The 24,482-nt window shown below is 35.3% G+C and overlaps 1 protein-coding gene across 3 annotated transcripts; it reads left to right on the forward strand.

The window, feature by feature from the left end:
• The first annotated feature begins 492 nt into the window (after nt 1-492).
• Nucleotides 493-23,451, forward strand: LOC128192476 (tyrosine-protein phosphatase non-receptor type 23-like). 3 transcript variants are annotated; one of them, XM_052865183.1, is made up of 33 exons: nt 493-630; nt 3,091-3,165; nt 3,399-3,526; nt 4,875-5,001; nt 5,173-5,307; nt 6,208-6,369; nt 6,669-6,827; nt 6,919-6,977; nt 7,227-7,306; nt 7,460-7,574; nt 7,652-7,717; nt 7,819-7,958; nt 8,516-8,566; nt 9,605-9,645; nt 9,824-10,028; nt 10,144-10,304; nt 13,147-13,298; nt 13,639-13,832; nt 14,056-14,348; nt 14,452-15,712; nt 15,827-17,329; nt 17,502-17,650; nt 18,272-18,421; nt 18,641-18,829; nt 19,061-19,157; nt 19,746-19,810; nt 20,119-20,256; nt 20,372-20,500; nt 20,729-20,781; nt 20,901-21,005; nt 21,406-21,605; nt 21,703-21,746; nt 21,879-22,015. In XM_052865183.1, the coding sequence occupies exons 1-32, from the start codon at nt 544-546 to the stop codon at nt 21,714-21,716; spliced, it is 6,483 nt and encodes a 2,160-aa protein (XP_052721143.1). In that variant the 5' UTR covers nt 493-543; the 3' UTR covers nt 21,717-21,746; nt 21,879-22,015. The 3 variants fall into 3 exon arrangements, with proteins under 3 accessions (XP_052721143.1, XP_052721141.1, XP_052721142.1); XM_052865181.1 differs by lacking the exon at nt 21,703-21,746 and having other exon boundaries at nt 21,879-23,451; XM_052865182.1 differs by lacking the exons at nt 18,272-18,421; nt 21,703-21,746 and having other exon boundaries at nt 21,879-23,451.
• Nucleotides 23,452-24,482: the final 1,031 nt, after the last annotated feature.

The following is a 24,482-nucleotide window of genomic DNA, read 5'->3' on the forward strand; positions in this document are numbered from 1 at the left end:
AGCTGTTTTGATGTCTTGAACAGTAATGGCCAGTGTTGCCCAGGTAAGGGATGTGGAACCATAATACTTCTTTTAAAATTTTATAGCCCTACACGAGAATAAAGTACAGCTCTTTTTGGGCCGATATTATAGAATAAATATTAAAGGTAAATCTTAGACTAACACTCCCTCAGGATAAGGGTTTTTGAGATGCTATATGGCTGATTTTCGCCAACCTTTTAATTTCCACCTACCCCCCCCCCCCCCCCAAAAAAAAAAACCACGGAGCAGATTCTGATTTGACCTGATCGGGGCAGATTTTTGCTGTAAGCACCGGAGCATGGCGCTTCTAGACTTCCATTGACTTAGGCTTAGCGGTCCAATTATACTGGTATAGCGAGATTATTACTTCGTTCTGGGCTGAAAATACAGTATCATAAATGAAAACAACCGTTACTTTCTTCGCCTTTAGGAATTAAATCATAGTCACATGTTCATGCGCTGAAACCGGAATTTACACTACGGATTAGTTTTCGTCATTTACGTACACCAGTAAAAACAAAGATGGAGGCAGTGCCTCGACTGCCGATGATAGCTTTCGAGCTTAAAACAAGCCCAGAATATGTGGATTTTGGACCAGTATTAAAACAGGTTTATCTCAAGATGTATAATGTGATCTCATTTTGTAATCGTCTTGTAAAGGTTGACTGTAAACACACAAATACTCTATTGTATATTTTGACGTCATTTTCATGATTTTGTCATGATTTATGAATGTATCACAGAGTCAGTGCTTCATGTTTAATGTCATAAACCGGGAAAATTAAAAGATGATTTAATTTGAGAATTCTGATTCTTTAGTCGTGGTGAAATGAAAGAATTATGAAGAACATATGATAATTACGTAGTAGTCTACAGGTCTACTACAACAATTAAGACAATGTAACATATCCTGTTAGAATTTTGATAATATCTTTAATGAGTACTATATTTTAAAATTTTCTCTATTTCAGTTAAATACCTTGGAATTAAATGCCCAAATCATTAATGAGATGTAATAAGAGTTGTATATAAATGGTGTGACTGATGGGCAGAGCGCAGATTTGTAACGTTATGGTTTGAAACGCAAGGCAGTAGGGTCCGCCTGCCTACTCAAATCATAAGCCTAAGTTAAACTAAATGTCTCAGTCTACATAATGACATCGTGTTTCATACGTAAAACAAAAAGTTTTGTCTTCATAAATAGATGAAGAAAAATTTGTGTCAGATTCAGAGAATTTTGTTATTTCTTTGTTCAATGTTATTCATTTCATAAGTTGATAAATTTTCTAGCTATACTTTATTCAGTATATAAGAGATTGGTTCATTGTCGTTAATGTCTTTTTTCCCCATTTAATAATTTGATATGACACATGTGGATCAAGTCTTATCTCCTAATCAAAGCACTGTTGAAACTTTCCTCGTTTGCATAGACAATTATTTTTATTTGAATTACTTTCCTTTGAAAATTTTTAAAAGAGTTAGTGGACAATGAACATAGAAAAGCGCCACTCATTTTGTTGAACAAAATGGCGGCCTATATAGCGGTGCCCATGAGCTGGAAGAAAATTTTTCAGCCCTTAGTACCCCTTTTATTTGATATGAGTACAATTTCATAAAAATCAATATCAAGTGTGACAGCCTCTGATTATCAGTCAGTTCATTTTACCCTTACTTTCATAATTCATTTCTTCATTTTCTGAGTCGTCATTTTCAACTCTCTCAGTGGCACTTTCTGTCTTTACTGCACTCTTACTACTGCAACATCAACTCTTGTTTGAAAATCTTGAATAATGAAGACCCCCGTTGTCTTCCCAAGTTCCGAGATGGCTTATAGGCTGATTGGAAGTGGCTGAACTATAATAAAGAAATTCTGTATCATAGCTATGAACTCTCAAGGACCATTGGTGTTCTCGTAAAATATTTTTAATTAGCACGGTTTCATGACTTCTCTTGACAGACTCGATCAGCAATGCCGCCATTGCTGTTTATATGACCTCACCACTGTGTTCCATTCCTAACTGATAAAATTAGCATCATGCCCAATTTTTTTCAATGGGTCATTTGGAATGACGATTTCCATAAAGTTATCAGTCCAGACAAATTTTAACTTGCATTGCCGGTTGGGCCGACAGTTTTTGACCACTCTTGATTTTCCCATAATTACGTGTTATTATAAGGCTTACTTTGGGAGGCGGGCTTTGCCCACCTATTGCTGTGCTGGTTAATACTTTAAGACTGTCTGCTATGGATATGTAAAACAGTAGGAGAAATAATGACAGACAAGACTGGGATTCAATTCCAGGCCCCCTGATTCTTTGAGTATCTGGCACAAGTATTAGAATTGGTCTGAGCGTCACATTCCATCATTATCCCAGGGTAGGTTCTTTTCCCCCTGGCACTTGCAGGGGTTGGCACTGCACCAAATGTAAAAGGTTAGGAGAAATAATGACAAAGCAGGGATTCAAATGATTATGGTGCTTTACAAATTATGCTAACTGATGAAGATACATGAAGCGGTCTGACCAACACAGATATAAAAAAGGGACTCGGATGTTTCTTAACCCCAAAAGACATTTATATTGACATTATTTTGATTCACACAGATGATGACAGATCTGTAACAAAAGATATACAAAAGATATTCAAGTATGTCATCATTAAAGAAAGCAACAACATTTCCCTCCCCAACAAAAAAAGAGTAATATCCTCCTTTCAGTTTTGGCATCTCTTGCGTAAACAGGATACACTGGTAGTTATTACTATGCAATTTTCATGTAACAAAGAATTGTGAGCCCTGCATCTTCGCTAGCCAAGGGTTTCTGATCCGCACCGCTTCTCACGAAGATGTGAGCCCTGTATCTTGCTTGAAACTTGACAACTGACATTCACATTTTGGTTGAATGTTAGAAATATATTTATATAGCATTTGATTAAACAATATAATGTGAATAAAATAATATTAAAAAAAGCTTTGCAATTGAACATTTCTTAAAATGCAGTGATAAAAACAGAATAAACAGTGATTTTTTTCTAATGATAAGGTTTGAAAATTTCTCTTTATTTTCTCAGTATATAAGAGACAATTATGGAGAAGATCCAGCAGATTACAACAAAGCTTGCACTGATCTTGAACAGCTTCGACAGGTAATACAGATTTTTAATTTGAATATTGAGAACATTTTTCCCTTGATACCAATTAATTTTCTGAATTTAAGATTCATATACTGGTAATTTATTTCTTTTTTATATGAAAGCATTCTTACCTCATTAACATCTATGGAATTATCAAATTATCTTGTACTGGGTATTTGGGATTTTCATTCTTGAAGACTCATCCTCAAATACATTGTAATGGTGAATAATTTTTTTCATTACAGAGTGCAGTGCACGTATCACATGACTTCATGGGTTGCAGTACCTTAAAAAAATACTATGCTCAGTTGCAATTTCTTCAGGGAAGATTTCCGATGACTGATGGGGGCCAAGCTGCTCTGCCGTTTACATGGTAAAGATTTTTATCAATTCTTTTCACTTAAATATTTTCAAACTAGTCTAGAAGTAGTACCCTTTTTCAATCCTGTTAATGATGTTATGTTTAGGTTTGTATGCCGGTAGTTTAGAGTTCATCAAGACTGTTAGATAATACAAGTTATAAAATAAGAACTGCATCTTTTAGATCCATTGGCTTGCCTCCCTTCCTTTGTTAGGAAAACCTAAAAAACACTCAATAAATAGAGTAGATACATATAGTATCCAAATTAGAAATATATACACTATAGTACATCATTTCACTTATTCAAACAACTTTTTGAAAATCAAAATACAAACTTAATAATGATAAAGATAGTTCACTGTTTTTAATAAGTCAGCTTTGATATTGGAGGAGATTAATTTGGACCTTGTTCAAGTTCTCAAGTGGTTTTTTTTTTTTTTTTTTTTTTTTTTTTTTTTTTTTAACAAGGAAATTTTTTTCTTTCCATAAACCTTTTTGAGATAGCCAAAGTTATTTGATTTTTTATGCAGAGGAGCATTTGCTTACTAGTTAGATCTAATGTAGATGTACCAGTACATGTAGGTTTCAAAGGAAAAAATAGTGATCATCTTTTCCTTTTAAGGAAAACCTGTATGATGAAATATTAAATGTAAATGTGATTTTATTTTAATTTTTCTGCATGGCTGTTCAGTCACGCTAACCCTTACTAACACTGAATCATTTTATGAATGTTTAAGGTACCTGACGTAAGTATGGAAACTGCCCTCAAAACAACCTGATATTTCTGTGTTGTTGATTTGAAAAGCCAATTCTATCCATGCTCATTAAAGTTGTGTTTTAAAAAGTGTACCATATTATCCTTTCAAAGGAAAACTGTGCAGAGAATGTACAACTAAATGTAGAGTGAAAAGTTGTGTCATCATAAATTTTATTGGTGTAGTTTATCAGACATACTGTAATATTACATTGTGTATAATTTGTTGTGCTACCTACCAGCAAGATAATAGATTTATGATAAAATACCTGGTAATTATTTTCACTAGTCTGTGATGCAATATATGCATGAGATTTGCCATTTATTTCTTGTAGAAGACCTGTAAAAAAATTTATGTTCATTTTGCATCAACTTCTGCATGTAAATATCCCTCTCAGGTTGTCATTAATGTCTTGAAGTTTCAATTAGAATCACACAGAAGTGGTAGATTTGATCTCGCACACATCATATTTCTGCAAACACAATCCAATGGGGAAAACAAACACTGGAAATGTTTTCAATACACTAGAAATCTTTGATTGTTGTTGGGTCTCACACATTGGTTAAAACCAATCAGTTTATGCATTCCAACTATGGACATTTTAGGGAGGACATTTTCATGGCAAGAGAAGTCACCCTAGCAGACATCAAATTTGAGCAGGCCTCAGTGCTTTACAACATTGGAGCTCTACACTCTATCCTTGGGTCCATGGAAACGAGAACAAATGCAGATGTAAATAAGTTTAATACAATATTTTGTTAAAGAGCTAAAACTTGTAAAATACTGGTAATTCTTGGATTGAAATTGAGTGTGCAAATTTTTTGTTGGTATTACCAGTACATGTCAATTTAATTCTATTTATTTCTTTTGAAATTCTTGTAAGCTTTATGTTCTGTTTTACAGAGTATGAAGGTAGCCTGCACACACTTTCAGTGTGCCTCGGGGGCCTTTGAATATCTCCGAGACCACTTTGGATCAGCCATGATGAGCCTCGACTTTTCGCACGAGCTTCTGACGTTTCATGTCAATTTAATGCTGGTAAGTACAATTATTCTGATGTGTACTAGTAATTGAACTTGAACAAAAATTTCAGTGTTGATTTAATTACATTAGTAGTAACAAAATTTATGCTTGTCCAAAATTTGACCACTCAACGAGTCAACAGGTGGCTGATTACGTAATGGCAAATACACTGGCAAGGACTTTTTTGATATAGTATTGTGACGATATATAAATATTCAAATACATTGGAATTAAATAAAATAAATAATGAAGCATTTTTGACACAGAAGATGTAACTCTGTAAGTATAACCATACAACGCACATTACAAATGCTATCAGCAGTTTTACTCCTGCGGTATCCATAATCAGGGCCTGAAAAAATAGGTTTAAACATCCCCCACTTTTAATCTAATTTTGACTGAAAAAGAGTGTATTATAACAATACTTTAATCTAAACACACTGAAAATGAGTTGCTAGTTTGGATTTATATTTATCGTTTATATCAAGAGAATATTGGGCAGTAATGAACCCGCATATGGCCTCCTTGAATCATCGATCAATAAGTGGTCGGATTACGGTAGATAACTCACACTAATTATAAGTGGTCGCTTTTGTATATCTTGGCTGGTTTACAGAATAGACAAGATCGGAATTGCACAACATTTATTAAGCACAAAATGATAAGAAAATGTCAAAGGATTGAATCATTTCAGTGGATAAGACATTATGCCGGAATGCACAACAACCGGATTCAACAAGTTTTACTGTGGTTCCTTACGCATCAGTTTTCTTTACATTATGGTTAATTGCTGTCTGTTTTGACTCATCTTTCTATATGAGAATGTTGCTGTGCAATTACTGTACTACACATATGAAAACAAAATTCAAAATTGAAAAAATTGAAAAAAGTTTCAATATCTATGAATACTGACAGGCACAAGCACAGGAGTGTATTCTGGAGAAGTCCATGATTGACAGCAGAAAAAGCTCCATCACAGCCAAAGTGTCCGCCCAGATTGTGGAATTCAACAACTTGGCTTTGAAATCTTTGGAACCTGCTTACAAGGAAGGGATAGTGCCATCTCGGAAATACAAGGTTTGTTATTATCTTACATTATTTACATATCTGTATGAATTAACTTTTAATTATCATGAGCACAATTCTATTGAGAGATGCATTGTACTTTCAATCTTAAAAGTTCATTTTTTCGATCTGTGAATATGGATGAAATTACAGTAATAAAAATTCTTCTGCACATCAATGTTTGATTTAAGTCCCTGAGCCAGCAAAATTACTGTGCTGTTAAAATGAATATTCCATACAGATACCTTATTATAGATGATTGTTTTATACATGCAATTTGTAGAAAAGGTTGATTTTTTGTGAATTTGTAGGAGTGGAAGAAAAGAATGGAGCTGAAGAGCCAGTTTTATGAGTGCATCACCTGCTTCTACATGGGTAAGCAGTCCGAGGAACATCAGAAGTGGGGGGAGTGTCTGGCCTACTACACAGAGGCATTCAACAAGCTCAACGAGTGTATCAAGAAGGGCAAGGTTAGTGTGGGGGTTAAACATTGACCTCTTGATGGCAGGTGATATTTGTGTGTTGTTTAAATATGCTTTAAGTCCTCATTTTGGTTTACAGAGTGAAGATGGTGATATTCAAGAATCGTTTAGATTTGCCATGGATGTCATAGGAGGAAAGTAAGTGATCTACTGTACTTGTATTAAGTTTAATTTTTATCAGAGGGAAGTTAGAAAAGTTGAGGAAATATGCTAAGATATGGACAGAAAAATAAATAAACAATTGCAAAATCAGTGACTTTGATACAGTTGTCAATCATTTTACATGTTGTTTTTTTTTCTCAATGAATTACTGATAAACATTCTGTATATTGAGGTTTTCATGCAAGAAGTTCACTGTACATTTACCGTTAGTTGATATTTTCCTAGGTACCAGTCTGCAAAGAAGGACAATGATTTTGTTTACCATGACAAAGTTCCAGACTTTGACAGCCTACCAGAGGTGAAAGGTAATACTATGCAGTCACATCTAAATTTTATTCAATATTTTTAATTGTAGTAGACTGTAATGGTATAAAGCAGCAAGAGTTATGAAGAGGATTATGTAATCATTTGTTGCCCCATAAAACTGAACTTTTACTGTGTGCATATTTTTGTTCTAGGGGCCTCTCTAGTGAAGGGTATAACCTTTAACCCCAGTGACCCAGATGTGTCTGGTCCAGATTTATTTCAGAAACTGGTCCCAATGGAGGCTCACGAGGCTTCATCACTATACAGGTAAATTCAGGTTGAATTGAACAGAGAGAGTGATTTTTCTAGTATATAGTTTTTGAAATTTTTAATGTTGATTTCAGTGAAGAAAAGGCCAAACTCATAAGGAGAGTATGCGGAAATATAGAAGACAAAAATGCTGAACTTGTGTAAGTGAAATTTACAAATTTTTTGTCACAGTTTGATAGAATTTTATTTGATTTGTTTTGAAAATAAAATGATATACATGAATAGGTATATTTTGTTACAGACAATTTATGTCTTCTCTGAACATTGACCAATCAAGCTTGAGCTTCGAGCCAGAGAATCTGCCCCAGGCTCTCCTGGAGAAATGTGCTGCCGTGTCTGTCAAACCCAACGCTATCAAAGATTTGGTGGAAGCCATGTCAGGTACATGACTTGTAATTGTAGAATTACCGTATATACTCGCTTATAAGTCGGTATTTTGGGAGTAGAAATTTGAATAAAAAGTAGGGGTCCGACTTATAGGCATGACATACAATCAGATAATTTTTCCATTGAATAAAACTTCGTTTTTGGGTGCTGACATTTTTGTTAATTATCCAATTTTCAAAGATGTGTTGGAATAAGATATTTTGGATTTGCTTTTATGTATAATGTAAAAAGCCTGTTTCTTTCTTTTAGAGGATATAAATTCATTAATATGAGATATCCATGAAAATTACACCACCATGATTAATAATGAATCCACAGTGTTTTGGGTGAATGTAACAGAGTTTATATTTTATATTTTTATCTCTGTGTTCCCATTTAGCTAACAAAGTTTGACTGTATATGTCTTGGTTGAGGTAACATAATATAACACAGTGTTCAAGTCCTAAAGATGATGAAAATTGATAGAGGTCTTTGTCGATCCTGTGCATGTAAAGGTAGTAAATCTTAGCTTTTAAATGACATTATGTGTATGATGTCTCATCAATTTTCAGGTGTTTCAAATGTGGCTACAGAGGTTGATGTGAATTTGAAAGACATCACTGCACTTCTCGTAGCTGCAGATCTGTAGCTCTCTGGTTGAAAAAATTCGGATAGACAAACCAGAGAGCTACAGTTCCAAGCGTTGTAAAAACCTCCGATTTACGCCGCCGTTTTTGTGTCGCTCGCTTCAGGAATTATATCCGACTTGAAAAGCATTCAACCGCCTAAAAAATTAGATTTATTAATTAAACATATAGTTTACCCTAACTCTGCTAACTTTGTTTTCCTTTCAATGGTTCACAACGGCCATCCTTCGCCTTGGAATGTCATCGTTTTAAAAAACTCGCCTTATGACAACCATGTTTACCTAGTAGCGAGATCTCGGGTGCGTCGATTTACCCAAATGGACCCAAATGAACCCAAATTCAAGCGGAAAACAATTATAATAAAATCCTCATAATTTAGGGAAATTTGGAAAAATAAAAGCCGAAGGTCCATAACAATAATTAAAATTATTTTAAAAAGTTGTTTTATTTTTTATATAATATATATATTTATATTATTTGAATATAATTACATACATAATATACTTTTACAAATCGAGATAAAATGCTCATCTTTATTTTTCAAAAACAATTTTTAAAGATATACTGAAATAATTTTAATTATTGTTTTGGACCTTCGGCTTTTATTTTTCCAAATTTCCCTAAATTATGAGGATTTCATTATAATTGTTTTCCGCTTGATTTTGGGTTCATTTGGGTCCATTTGGGTAAATCGACGCACCCGAGATCTCGCTACTAGGTAAACATGGTTGTCATAAGGCGAGTTTTTTAAAACGATGACATTCCAAGGCGAAGGATGGCCGTTGTGAACCATTGAAAGGAAAACAAAGTTAGCAGAGTTAGGGTAAACTATATGTTTAATTAATAAATCTAATTTTTTAGGCGGTTGAATGCTTTTCAAGTCGGATATAATTCCTGAAGCGAGCGACACAAAAACGGCGGCGTAAATCGGAGGTTTTTACAACGCTTGGAACTGTAGCTCTCTGGTTTGTCTATCCGAATTTTTTCAACCAGAGAGCTACAGATCTGCAGCTACACTTCTCGATAACGAAGCGGAGGAAGAGGAAAATTTTCAGGTTCTTGGAAAAAAAAACCCACACCAATTATAGAGTTTTAAATTTTACTAGAGTAAAAATGGAATTTTATTTATAGATACATCATTTTAAAAATCTTTTTAACCCAGTAAAAAGTATTAGAAAGTATGTACTTCATATTTTTGAAATTTGATCATATAATGTAAATTTTGTGTTATAGAAGCAGTTTGGCAAGCGATCAACAAATCCTATGTTTGAAAACATCAGAAAGGAACTGGCATTATTTTCTGAGGGCCATAGGAAGGGAAGTCAATCCAACAACGATCTGCACAAAGCAATGAATGCTCACATCACCAATCTAAAGCTCCTCGGTGGGCCTATTGAAGATATCAAGAATGCATTACCATCTAAAGATAAAGAGAAAAGTGGGTATACTTTCCATTTATTTATTCATTTTTTATCATCTATGCAGGCATATTATTGTAGAAATTGAAATATTTTCATAATGTAAAGACTAAAATGATTGAATTTAAATTTTAGGTTCTGAGGTTGATGCTGTTACTGGTGACCTGAAAAGACTGATATCCAAGGTGGAGGAAATGAAATCCCAGAGGAATATGCTGGAAGAACAGTTTAGGACCGAGGTCCAGAAAGATGATATCACTCACAGAATTGTGACACAGGAGGGGGGTAACAAGCAGGTGAGAAAGTGGAATTGTACCTTAATTAACGAATATTAAAGTAGTGAAATATGAATCGTCTTCATTCCTGTTGAAATTCATCGGAATATCTATCATATTACATTGAACTTGAAATACTTAATTGTTAAGCCATTTTTAGCTCACCGAGACGAAGTCAAGGAGAGCTTATGCTATACCCTCGACGTCGGCGTCGGCGGTGGCGTCGGCGTCGGCGTCCGGACCTGGTTAAAGTTTTTGTTGCAGGTCCTGTATCTAAGCTATTATTTGTCCTATCTTCACCAAACTTGCATGGATGATGCATCTGGACCTACTTATGGACTTGAAAGACTTGGATGCTGAATCTGGGTCCTAAATTTCAGATGCTGGAGGAGGTTAAGGTTGTTGGACCAGGTTAAAGTTTTTGTTGCAGGTGCCCTTTGATAGCAATATCTTAGTTACTGCTGGTCCGTACTTCACCAAACTTGCATGGATGGTGTGCCTTATGATACTGATGCACCAGACAGGCTTGAGTGCTGAATCTGAGCTATAGGTTTCGGATGCTGGAGGAGGTTAAGGTTTTTGGAGCAGGTTAAAGTTTTTGTTGCGGGTGCCCATTGATAGCAATATCTAAGTTACTACTGGTCCTAACTTCACCAAACTTGTATGGATGATGCGTCTTATGATACTGATGCACCTGACAAGCTTGAATGCTGAATCTGAGCAATAGGTTACAGATGCTGGAAGAGGTTAAGGTTTTTAGAGCTGGTTAAAGTTTTTGTTGCAGGTGCCCTCTGATGATTATATCTTAGTTACTACTGGTCCTAACTTCACCAAACTTGTATGGATGGTGCGTCTTATGATACTGATGCACCTGACAAGCTTGAATGCTGAATCTGAGCAATAGGTTTCGGATGCTGGAGGAGGTTAAGGTTTTAAGAGCTGGTTAAATAAAGTTTTTAAAACAGGTGCCCTCTGATGATGATATCTTAGTTATTACTTGTCCTTACTTCACCAGACTTCCATGGATGGTGTGTCTTATGATACTGATGCACCTGACAGGCTTGAATGCTGAGTCTGGTTTCGGATGCTGGATAAAGTTAAGTTTTTAGGAACAGGTCACATGTTTAATAGATGATAGTACTATTTCAAACTTGCATAGTTGATTTAACTGTAATATGAATGAATCGCAGAGGTAGCTTCAGATGCAGAGCTTGATCTCCATTATCAAGGATGCTAAAAAATAAATCTTAGTTATTACAGGTCCTAACTTCACCAAACTTTAATGGATGGTGTGTCTTATGATACAGATGCACCTGACAGGCATGGATGCTGAATCTGAGCCATAGGTTGCGGATGCTGGAGGAAGTTAAGGTTTTAATTGCTAGTGCCCTCTGATGATGATATCTTAGTTATTACTGGTCCAAACTTCACCAAACTTGCATGGATGATGCGTCTTATGATACCAATGCACCTGATGGGCTTGAATGCTGAATCTGAGCCATAGGTTTCGGATGCTGGATGAGGTTTAGTTTTTTGGAACAGGTCACATGTTTTATAGATGATAGCTTGCATAGTTGATTTAACTTTATTATAAATTAAATGCAGCGGTTGCTTCAGATGCAGAGCCTGATCTCCATTATCAAAGATGCTAAAGAAATCTCCTACCTCACTCAAACCAGCTCGATAGATAGATGTGTTTGTTGATAAATGATATAACATGATTCCTATGATATAGTATTGTATGATATGAAACAATATTGTTTGATATGATGCAATATGATATCTTATGTTATATTATAAAAAGTTATATGATAAGATATGATATTGTATCAATTTTTTTAATATTTTATATGATATTGTATCATGATATTGTTATGTATAGTATTGTATATTATGATACAATATTGTATAATATTATATTGTATTTTTAATTTATTATTTTATCACATGATACAATTACATAAGATATTGCAAAATATTATATTGTATCCTATGATACAATATTGTATATTCTATAATATTGTATCATACAATATTGTATAATATGATATTGGTTTCAGTAATATAGAATTATATCACATGAAATTGTATAATATGATATTGTAATATTATATAATATTGTATCATACGATATTGTATGATATGATATTGGTTTATATGATATATTATCATATCACATGAAATTGTATTATATGATATTGTAATATATATTATTGTGTCATATGATACAATATGTATAATATAATAATGTATTTTATAATATTTTACTTTATCACATGATATTGTATCATTTGATAAGATACAATGTTGGAATCAAATTATATTGTATTATATGATATAATATCATATAATGTATCAAATATGTTTCAGTGTCATTTATTACAATATCATACTATATTATACAATATAATATCATGTTTCAATGTTATGTTGTATAGTGTAATATGATATTGTAATATAATACTATATTGTATTATATTTTATGATATTGTATTATGTGATCAAATACAATAAGGTATAACACAATACAATGTCATATCATACGTTACAATATCATATCTCATTATTGTTTATTACGGTATTTTATTGTATTATATGATATATATTATAAATATGACATGATGCAATATTTCATTTTATATCATTGTATTGATTAACATATGAACATATGATTATCATAAAAATTTTTATCAGATGATATACGATATTTTGTCAAAACAGAATCCATGAATATCCAAGATCATAAAGTATGATTTTCATATAAAATGATAAAGGTGGTCTTATAAAGGTGATGTCTCATAAGGGTGATGCTCCGTCTCGGTGAGCTTAGTAATCTATGATTACCTATGTTTTGTGTTTGTAGGTGATGTTTGACCAGGAAATTCAGAAGCACAAGAAGGTTGAAGAGTTGATTATGCAAAATCTGAGGGCTCAGGACAACATACTTCGGGCACTTACAGATGCTAATGTAAAGTACGCACCAATACGCAGGAAATTCAGTGAGGTTGCCGCAAGGTAAATTCTGTTTATATTTTTGTATTTATGATGTTTTGTGTATGGAATTATGATTGTAAACACTGCATTAATTACATTTAGATATGTAAATGTTAGTTATCCAATATGATTGGTCATGATTGGGGTAATGGATTCTTGTATAGTGATAACCTAATATAATTACCTAAAATTAGCACACATAAATGTAAATATTTATTTTGCAAATTGTGATAGGATTTGTATGTGCATTAGTATGTACATGTTTTTTGAACTATGTTAAAGAGGCTGTATGTTTCTTAATGTTTGAGTGTCCAGTATGTACCGTGCATTGCTTTAAAGAGGTGCTTCATTATGTTTGTAGGCGAGAAATGATGATCAAGGATCTGATGAATTCATTTGATGTGTATGAAGATCTGCTGGCAAAGTCTCAAAAAGGACAGGAATTCTACAGGAAACTAGAAAGCAATGTTTCCAAACTTCTGACTAGATGTCAGGGGTTGTGTAAGATTCAGGCTGAGGAAAGAGAACAAATAATGAACAGGCATAAACCCAAAGGTACATGTACAAGCTGTTATACCCAGTATTAGCTGAAATAATGGATTGCTTTGATGTAAATCCAAAATGTTCTTGTTCATATTATGGATTCAAATTCATTAAATGAAAAAAAAATTATGTAATAAGTTTTTTTTTGGAGAGAGAATTTAAGCTTGGGCTGCTTAAGGTACTCCTAGGAATAAAATGTTAACATTAAGAAGATTCTGTGAAATTTGAATTTCAGATCCTCCTCCTAGACCAATGGCCCCCAAGCCAGACAATACAGTTGCTGACCCCGCCAGTGCTTCTATAGCTTGTGATGGTTCTCTCCCCACGGCCACAATGCCCCCACAACCAACACTGAACACTATTCCTGGATTTGAAGGACCAAAGTTAAAAGACTATTTACCTTTCATGAAACCAAAGACTTTTGGCAAAGACAGAGATAAGAATAAAAGAAGTTCTTCTCGGCCCGAGTCTGACAATGCGAGGTCAATGCCAGGTGATTTACCTGGCTCAGCACCCGTTCTGCCTCAGGTATGTTAACTCAGCAGAGACAATTTTACTGAAAAGTAATATAGATTTTATGATTAGATTAACTTTATCATATTTAAAGAATTTTCTCATATACTTATTGCAGAACTTGCCAAATCAAGGTGACTTAAGCAGTTATCTCCCTAGAGCAGATCTGCAGAACCCATCAATTCCACAAGTCTCTGCTTTCACAGGAAGCCAACATCCAACAAGAGGCCAATCGGCATCTCCAACATTTAGGCCCCCCTTTAATCCCACACATGTTGATGTAGGGCAATCCTACTCCTCTCCCGGTCCAAGTCCTGCTCCGAGCCCTGCCCTTCCATCACCTGCCCATAGTCCATTACCACGGCAACAGTTCAGATCCCAGTCATTGAGCCCTGTGCCACACAATGGAGCCCAGAATCCAACACAGAGCCAAGAATATCACAGTTTGCCAGTAGGATATAATTCAGGTTATCTTCCCCAGGGTCAGAGCTCACAATATCCAGCAATGTCTCAAGGGCAAATGCCTGGATATCAGGGTGTTCCTCAAGGTCAGATACCAGCGTCAGGTTCAGATTCAAGCAGACAAGGAATGATACCTACTCAGCCACCTGGCAATTATTACAAAGACGATCCCAGACAGTTCCCACAGGTCAGAGATCCTAGACTCTCTGCTGCCACAGGTACTGTAGAACAACAATCAGGTCATTCTTTAACTCAGATGATGACAGGTCAACAGATTCCCTCTAGTCAATTACAGCACAGTCAGTCCAATATGGTTGTTAGTCAAGCACAAGCTGTCAGTAATGTTGGTCAAGGGCCTTCATCTCATGGGAGTCAGTATTTTCAAAGTCAATATCAGCCAACATCTCAAAATGTTTCCATGCAACAGCCACAGCAGTTTAGTCAAGCACAGCAATCCCAAGGAGTTGTTAGTCAAAGTCAACAACAGTTTTCAAATTCTGTGGCCTCAGATGTTCAAAAAATGAACCAACAGCAAAATATGTATGCTAATCAGCAAGTAAACAGCAGTGGGTACCCAACCAATCAGAATGCCGCAAACAAAAATTTACCTATGGCCAACCAGATTGATCCTTACACAGGAGGAAGGGCCTCTCCGGCCAACATACACTTGGGACTGCCCTATGCCAGCACCCATCAGTCACGCCCTGCCACTTCCATCAGCCATGGCTTTGATAAATTCTACACAGTGGACAGTGGAGAGCAGAACTTGGAATATGGTCATCAGCCCCACGATCATAGTGGCTACGCTCCAATTCAGTCTGGCGGACCACAGCTTCACAATTCAAAATGGGATGCTGAATTCCCTCAAGCCCAGAAGAAAGAAAATGATGCTAAAGAAGATCCTAGGTATCAGACAGGTAATTTGCTTAATATTTACATACAATTCAAATGTTAAATATAAATGGGGTCTATTCTGATGAACTAAGTGATTACTGATTAACATAAATAATGTTCTCTCATATCATTTTCAGACGGTTTTGGAAAGCTATACATGCAAACAGGCATGCCGTATGCCAGCACACACATGTCTATCCCAGCCATTGCTACTAGCCATATCAGTACACAGAACCTTTCTCAGTCTAACGCAGTTCCAGTTCTTACGTATGGACATCTTGGATATGGCCCTCTGTCATCCACCAGCCAGTCTGCCACTAACCTGACTCAGACATCATCAGTACAAGCTTCAGCTAAACAGCAAGTTTCAGTAACACAGCTGCCTTCAGCTCAACAGCAGATGCCGAGATTTCCCTCAGGCATGCCTTATGCCAATACATCCCAGTCTATGCCAGCTATGTCCTTTAGCAAAATGAGTAATGCAACACAGAATCCAGTGATGTCAAGTAATTCTGCTCAGTATTACATGAACATGTCTGCCACTCAAACCCAAACTCAGACTGTTACTTCAAATGTTTATGGTAACCAAGGGAATTATATGAGCATGCATCAGCCTCAGCAACAATTGCAATCTCAGCAGGGACCACAGTACATGCAATCTCAAGTGCAGCCACAAACATCTGACCGTGGTCCACAGAGTCTTGGTGGAAGCTTCTCACAAGGCCAACAACTGAGTCAGGAAACTGGCCAGCAGATGTACTACCAACAACAAGCATCAGGATATCCACAGCAAAGTATGGCTAGTTATCCAGGAGTGCAACAACAATCCCAAAATATGGCTCAGCAAACACAACAAAGAACACAGCAACAACTCCCACAACAAATGACACAGCCGCCACAGCCACCACAGCGAATGGGACATTATCCACAAGAAATGGTTAAGCATCCGCCACAGCAAATGGCCCAGCAACCTCCACAACAGATGGCTCAGCAACCTCCACAACAGATGGCTCAGCAACCTCCACAACAGATGGCCCAGCAACCTCCACAACAGATGGCTCAGCAACCTCCACAACAGATGGTTCAACAACCTCAGCAACAAAGGTTTCAGCAACCTCCACAACAAATGACACAGCAGCCTACCCAACAAATGACTCAGCAATTTCCACAACAAAGGTTTGGACAACAGATGGCACAGCCATCACAAATACATCCAGTGGTGCAGCAACAATATCCACAACAGATGACTCAACTACAGCAACAACAAGCACAAGCTAGGATGCTTCATCAAGGAATGATGCAAGCACAAGGGCCACCTTCACAACATTTGCCACAAGGAGTTATGCAACAACAGCAAGGACTTGTCCAACAACAACAACAACAGATGTCATCAGCGTCAAATTATCAATATCCCTCTGCAGTTTCATACCAAACTACCAGTGGAACTTCAAACCAGTTGTCCACTGGCACAGCTTATCAAAGCTCCATTGGAGGAGGTTACCCACAGGCAGCCAGAGGTGGATCGTACCAGCAACCTAACAGTGGTTCTTATCAGCCATATCCTGCCAGCCAACAAGCTCCCAACATCTACCAGACAGCGCAGGAACCACAAAGAAATCAACTTTCTGGCAGTCAGCAAGGTCAGTACAAATGTATCTTGATAAAAAATAAGGCTACCACAGGGAGGGGTTTTTGCATATTTTTCCTGTAAAAAATACTTTTGTTTAACTGATTTAAGTAAATTAAGATAAAAAAAAATGATATTTAAAATACATGTATATGTTGAAGTAATACCCTCTTTGTATGTTGTAGAACTTCAAGGCTTGTTTGACTCCTCTCAGTCCACACCACTGCAGCCATTACAGCCACTAGTGGTGAGCCAGCCCCACCCAGCTCCCGTGGAAATGACACCACAAACCACAACACCGACATCATCCTCATTGTCACCACCTATGAAACAGGTAATTTCTACAGTGACACAAAATGGGACTTACTTCTGGCCCTGTTGTATGACTTTGTATCTGCAGATTTAGAAGTAAGGCTACCATTTGTAAATGTTACCAACAGGCATGTAGGTATTACTGGAGCTTATGAAATTAGTAGAGAGAGAGGGTATTTGTGTCATATTGTGCACTGCAATGTTCAACTAACTACATGCTGCTGATAACTTGTTATACTGTACATGTGTTCATGGGTGTATATGCCATATTAATGATTGGTCAGTGGTTTTGTTAGTTAAGCTTTTGAACTGCTTAGTAGAATTCATTTCACTGAAAGCTAAAAGCTTAATATGGTAATTAATTACTGATAAGATTTGGGTGTCTTAAAACATTGTTACTTAATCTTATCACTTTTCCATAGAAATGGGTATGCTGTTTTGTAACATCTGATTTTCAAAACTGAACGTCCTGTAAAATAAAATATTAAGCCACTTCTGTGTGTATCGGTCCACAACACACTCTTTTATAGAACAGAATGTCCTTGAAATTACATGCATATTATAAATTTCACATTATGTTCATGTTACCCTTTTTTTGTGAGAAACACTTGATATGTGATTGAGTTTGAATTGCCATCTGTAGATTTCCATTGCCCCCCAGCAAAAATCTCACCGACGTCAAGATTCCAGTGCCTCTACAACCTCCCTGGACGACATTTTATCCACCAGTCCAAGTATTCCCCCAAAATCCTCAACTGACCATATGCTTACCCCCAAAGTTCTTACTGCACAGGTACTGCACAAGAAAAAAAATCACGGAATAACTGTAAAAATATAATATTGTGTTTGTACGTATTGTAGATCAAGGTTCTATCCATAAATGTACCTGAAGTCCTGACAAGTGTAAAAATAGCTTTTAGATGGCATTTCATAAGGAATGCCCATAATATTTTGGGGGGGAATCATATTGGCTTTGATGTTTTTGGTTTAAAAAAAAAGTGTTTTGATGTAGGAAATTGAACAACAAAAAGAGGAAGCTGTGTTGAAGAATCAGTTAGCTCGACAGTCCTCCAAGGGCCCATTCACTGACCCCCTGGTGAAGGACAGATTTGTAGGGGAGGTGGAGAAACTGGCCAAGTATGTGGAGAGTCTGACGAAACCTACGTGCTCAGGGCCCACCAACCTGGATCTGGCCTGGAAGGTAACTCTCTAGTACAATCTGGCAAAAAAATAAATATGTTATCAGCATTACAAGGTCACAATAAAATTTTGAGTGACATGTATATGCGTCAACATGTACTGAGTACCTGTGTCAGGCTGTACTTATTTTGATTTCATATTTCATATGTTAAGCTGCTCTTACTCAATAGTACAGTCTATTCTGATTTGATATTTCTGCATGCATGTTGACTGACGTTATGTTCATTAACAGGAACTTACAGATGAACAGGATAGAGGGGGAAAGAAGTCTTCTATGGCCATTGCTAGATGCTACCCAGCCAAAAACAGAGAACAGGACAGCATGCCATGTGAGTTACTTTACTTAATGGTATATAAATTTAACAACGAATGTACAGGAAAATCAACTGAACAGGAAATATGCATGGTTGATTTCTATAGATATACATGTACCCTATAGCATTATAATATATATATAATAATAATGATTATGTCTTAGCTATTACTGGTCCTAACTTAACCAAATTTGCAAAGGTGGTGCTTATTATGATACAAAATCATAATTTTTAAAAGATATTGTGTCATATGATACTATATTGTATCATATATTATTGTATATTGTATGGTATCATAGGTTTTAATATCATATTTTATATAAGTGTAATGATAAACATTGTATCTTTATAATACCCTATGAAAAGAATATGATTATCAAACAATTTTTTAACATATAATAAACGATATTGTGTCAAACCACAGTATCCATGAATATCCAAGATCTTGAACGTGATGCCATGTCACAGTGAGCTTTGTAATCTGTGATTACCTATGTTTCTAAATTCCAGTTGAGGATACTGTGTTTTAAAATCTATTTGAAATTATATTTTTTATTGCTAAATATTTTAAAAGACTTTTAAGTACTAAAATAAATTTTCCAGATGATGAGAATCGAATAGTACTTGCCACGATGAAAGATGATTACATCAATGCAAGTTCTGTAGTGGTGAGCTTTTTAATGATTATACATACCGGTAACCAAATCGTCAAAAAAATATTCTTCTGTCACCCAATTCTTTCTTTCATTCATGCATTCATGGAGGAATATCTGCTCAATAGAATTTAAGCCAGCTGAATTATGATTTTAATTTGTTCTTTCTTATTAGAAATTGTTATGAAAGAAAATGCTTGAAATTATGAATGCATTAATAAATATGAATGTATTATTAGCTGGAATATTTTTGTAACTACATGTACTTTATATATTGGTATGTTTTTATAATTCTTCATCACCATTTCTTAAAATTTATGCAGGACTTGTCACCTAATTGCCCAAAGTTTATCACAACACAGTCACCACTTCCTGTTACACTCACAGACTTCTGGGTAATGGTATATGAGCAGGGGTCAGAGGTCATTGTGATGCTCTCCAGTGAAACGGAGCAAGGAAAGGTAAGTCTTATCTTAGGAACTGTTGGGAACTAACAATGTATTATATTTTGGGTCATTGAATATTATTTGCATATCATAATGCAATGTAACAAATTATATATTTTTTCTATCAAAGAAATTCCCAGAGTATTGGCCCCAGCAAAAAGGACGAACTGAATACCATGGTCCTATAACCTTGACTCTTCAAAGTATAAAGGACAAGGTCAACTGGGTGGAAAGAATTATTCATGTAAACCACAGTGAGGTTAGCATGTGTATAATTACATTAACATTGTATACATGTACAGATGTATTCTGTGGTAGGTGATAAATGGAAATACTACTGCTGTTTTACTGTGCTGAATTTTCTTCAACTGTTTTTTAACACTTAATAAGTGCTGTAATCTTCCTACTTTATTCCTAATAAAACCATTGTAACGTCATACATACATGTATATACGTAATTGCTTCTAACCTTGGATTTATTCTGTAGAAAAAGCAAGGAAGAACAGTGGTACAACTACAGTACAAGAACTGGCCAGTCAGGTTAGTATATAATATTGTATATAATATACAATATTGTTATATTGCCATGTTTGTATAAAAATACTGGAACCATTGAATTTATTAATATTTTTTTAATACTTTCATTTGATTTTTTCCAGTGGTTTCCCGGAGAATATTTCCTTTATTTTGCAATTTATTACTGAAGTCCACAGCTTTTATAAACAACAAAGAAGTCTGTTGAAGCCAATTATAGTCCATTGCGGGTAACTCAAACATTTTGATCTCAAATCATTATTACTTTGAAAATACATTTATAACGTATGATTTATAAGTCTGATTTTCATGTTGATGTTCATGTACAATCTTAAATTTGCTAGAGGCAAATTTTCACAGAAGTAGATCATATTGAACAATTTTTAAAATATGGGTGCATGTAGTAGTCCTCTTTGGATATTAAGCCTTTGTAATTTTACTCGAGCATGTGGATCTCAATTTTTCCCATATAGATAAAAAAAAGGTTAAAAACAAACTAGCAAGATAAATCCTTGGTCATTTTCTTGTGATAAGAGATATTGCTCTTAATAGATTGACTATGTTTCTTAGGACATTTATTTGCGCAAACGTTTAGGAACTCTTTTATCTTCGAAATTCTGTGAATTTCAGCAATGGCATCGGCAGAACAGGTGTGTTTATGTTGGTATACACATGTATGCAAGACATTGAACATGGAAAAGGAGTATCGGGAATCATGGATGTGGCCAAGAAAATGTTTCGTCAACGACGTCTAGCCATGAAAGAAAAATTACAGCTCAAATATGCATATGAAGCCATCCTATTCTATACTCAAGACATTTTAGCAAAAGGTAAGTGCAGCATCATTTTAGTTTTCTGAAATTCTAGTGCATGGTTTTTCCATCCAAGTATTTCTGTTTTATGAGAATGCTTCTTCCTTTTTTGTAGAAAGTGTTAAATAGGAGCATCCCCCTTTAAAATATATTATTACAGTAAGAACCAAAAGAAAAGTCATATGTGGCTTAACTTTATTTATTTGTTGGCTTCTGACATTTTGTGTTGCATGGGATCATTGTGATTTATTTCACAGATGCATATATACAAAACATTACATATATTTGTAGAAGGAATTCTGGTTAAAAAAGCCTCATTTGGTGATAAACTTCCACATCCTGGAGAGAAATCTAACCAGTGGACACCAACCGAAGATGTCTTGTTTGGTTCTTCAATGCCTGTTAATATTTTACGAACAAATGTCGCAAAAATGGGTCTCCATGCTATACAGCCTACTGCAGAGGAGAAAGGAACATCGATGGAACACCCAAAATCAGGCTTATCAGAAAATCTTCCTGATGTAGTACAACGATCTGACATAAAGGAAAAAGAACACGGGGCGGGTACAAGCCTAGAACAGCAGAGTGATAGTGTGCACTGCAGTCCGAAACTGCCTCACTCTGGATCAAACTCTTCTCTGAAAAGCCTGGATTCGGCATCACACAGGAGCTTAGATTCAGTGTCACTGCCAAGTTTTGATTCGGCGCCAGAATCCAAAGAAGGATCCCCATTCCATCAGCCGGTCAGGCCAGGGAACCAGCTGTCTTTGGCAGATTTACAAAATCCTCACACTTTTGACTTGGGAACCAGTGAAGGGAAAAAGAAAATAACAAAAGCTAATTTTCAGCAGAAAACCTCTGGACTGTCAGATCGTTCTGGTGACCCAGCAGACCCATTGAGTTCACTGGACCCACTTTGGTCCTTAAATAAATGATTATGTTTGATGAAACATTCCATGAGAACTGAATGCTGGGATTTCTGCAGTTGTTGTAGATGTTGCTTTTGATGTTTGATTTAGGTCACATGGCTGATCCCTTGACAAAATGCTTGCTCCATTTTTTTTTTTGGAAAAACAAAATGTCTGTGATTCATGGTGAGAAAGCTGTCTTAAGTGTTGTGGAAACATTACATTTGTGCATTGAATACATATCTACCTTGCATAATATAGATAATGCCTGTAATCTTTTTGGTATGGAAAAAAAAATTATGGCACAATGATATTGTTAATGATTGTTTAAAGCAATATGAGCTGCAATTTTCATGAGGAGATTTTTTTTAACAAAAATGTTATTTTCTACTAGAACGACAAAAACATCACGGTTTTTAAATTTCTTTTCGCCAAATTTTTGTGAAAAGGGCCGTTAAAGAGCCTTAATTGGAGGGAAATTGAATTATTGTCGTCCTGTACAAAAATTGATTTGCTATATGTTCCTTAGAAGAGATATCTTTCCTTTGACAAAAATTAATGATTTTTTCCAACCTTATTTATCATAAAAGTTTAAGTTACATGCAGACTTAGCATACTAGCAGGTTTTTACAGCAAAATAAAATTCTAAAAAATACAGCTCATATTGCTTTAAGGAATCCAATTTGTGATGAAATAAAGTAAACTCTTAAAAAATTATCAATATAAATTGGTTTAATTATTTCATGAATGAACCTGTTTTTGTATGATTTGTTGATGAGACTTTTAAGGGCATTTCTGAGTAATTATGTACTTATTCTAAAAGAACCCCTTGTTGTGCAACTGATGAGCTATTTAACGAGAGATAGATGTGTTTATACTTGTATTATATTGAGTGTTATATATACTGTTATTGTCCATAATGAACATCCAAAATAAAATAAAGTTTTATCAGTGTACATGTCCCTGTAATTTCTAAAGGAAGGTTCCATTTGCATGTAATGGAAACATTCTCTTTAACATTCAATAGTGTAACTTTATGGCTATCTTACAGCTATGCCGAATGTTTGATTGTGTCTGTTTTAGTTATTTTGAAATTTTTTGGAATATTTTTTGCAATATTCTTAATCATAAAGCCACAAAACCACTAGTAATGGAAAGGAACAACTGCCCAGAAAACATGGAGTCCGAGCTCTCGGACAATGTAGATTTACTTTTGATTGATTAAGAAATAATCCACACAAAGTTAACACTATGATTACAAAGAAGACATTATTGAAAGATTTTAAAATTATTTTTATTGCTACATTGTATTTGAATTAAAGTGAACATTAAATTAACTAAAGTAAAGCTGCATTTTGAAGCAGTTCATACGCCAACATTGTTTCACTGGATCGCACGTGGATTTCATCATGTCAGTTTAAAGCTGTATGAATTACAACTGATTTTCTTAAAAAAAAGAAACGCCTCTCTAGCTTGTCTGGTTTCAGCACAAATAACAATTCTATGAGGATTTGCATTTCGGTGTAAAACTCTGGGATTTTCCCCCTTCTACCGATTTCAATTGTACTTCTTTGGCAGATATGTGTATTTTTGGTAAAAGAAATCGTCAAAGTGTGAGAGACAGTAGTATGATGTAATATTCAGTGTAGTCTGTCTCAAGTTACCATGTCCACCAATTTTGATGATTTCTATTGAAAATGTACATTCCTGGCAGAGAAGTACAAATTGAAAGTCTGTGAAGATTTCTCTTTTTTTTTTCTCGTAGAATGTCAGGGGAACGAAAACAGATTTCTGAACATTTGAAATGGGGAAATCTGACATCTTTATCATTCAGAAGTTACTCTGAAACCTTGCACAATATTTTTAAATGTTATCATGTGCATCGGGTTTTTTTTATATTGCATCCCTTAGACTTATTTTGATTTTACTCACCAGACAATCAAGTTCAACAGTGAAATATTAAGGGAAGTATGTTTCAGAATCTTCA

Source organism: Crassostrea angulata, chromosome 7, assembly GCF_025612915.1.
Source record: "Crassostrea angulata isolate pt1a10 chromosome 7, ASM2561291v2, whole genome shotgun sequence".
Taxonomy (NCBI): domain Eukaryota; kingdom Metazoa; phylum Mollusca; class Bivalvia; order Ostreida; family Ostreidae; genus Magallana; species Magallana angulata.

Excerpts from the sequence above, each read along its gene's own strand:
- LOC128192476 (XM_052865181.1), top strand. The coding sequence starts at position 544 with ATGGAGGCAGTGCCTCGACTGCCGATGATAGCTTTCGAGCTTAAAACA. Across the intron at positions 7,718-7,818 it reads GACAAAAATGCTGAACTTGT|ACAATTTATGTCTTCTCTGA; the intron begins GTAAGTGAAATT and ends ATTTTGTTACAG. Across the intron at positions 20,257-20,371 it reads GTGAAACGGAGCAAGGAAAG|AAATTCCCAGAGTATTGGCC; the intron begins GTAAGTCTTATC and ends TTTCTATCAAAG.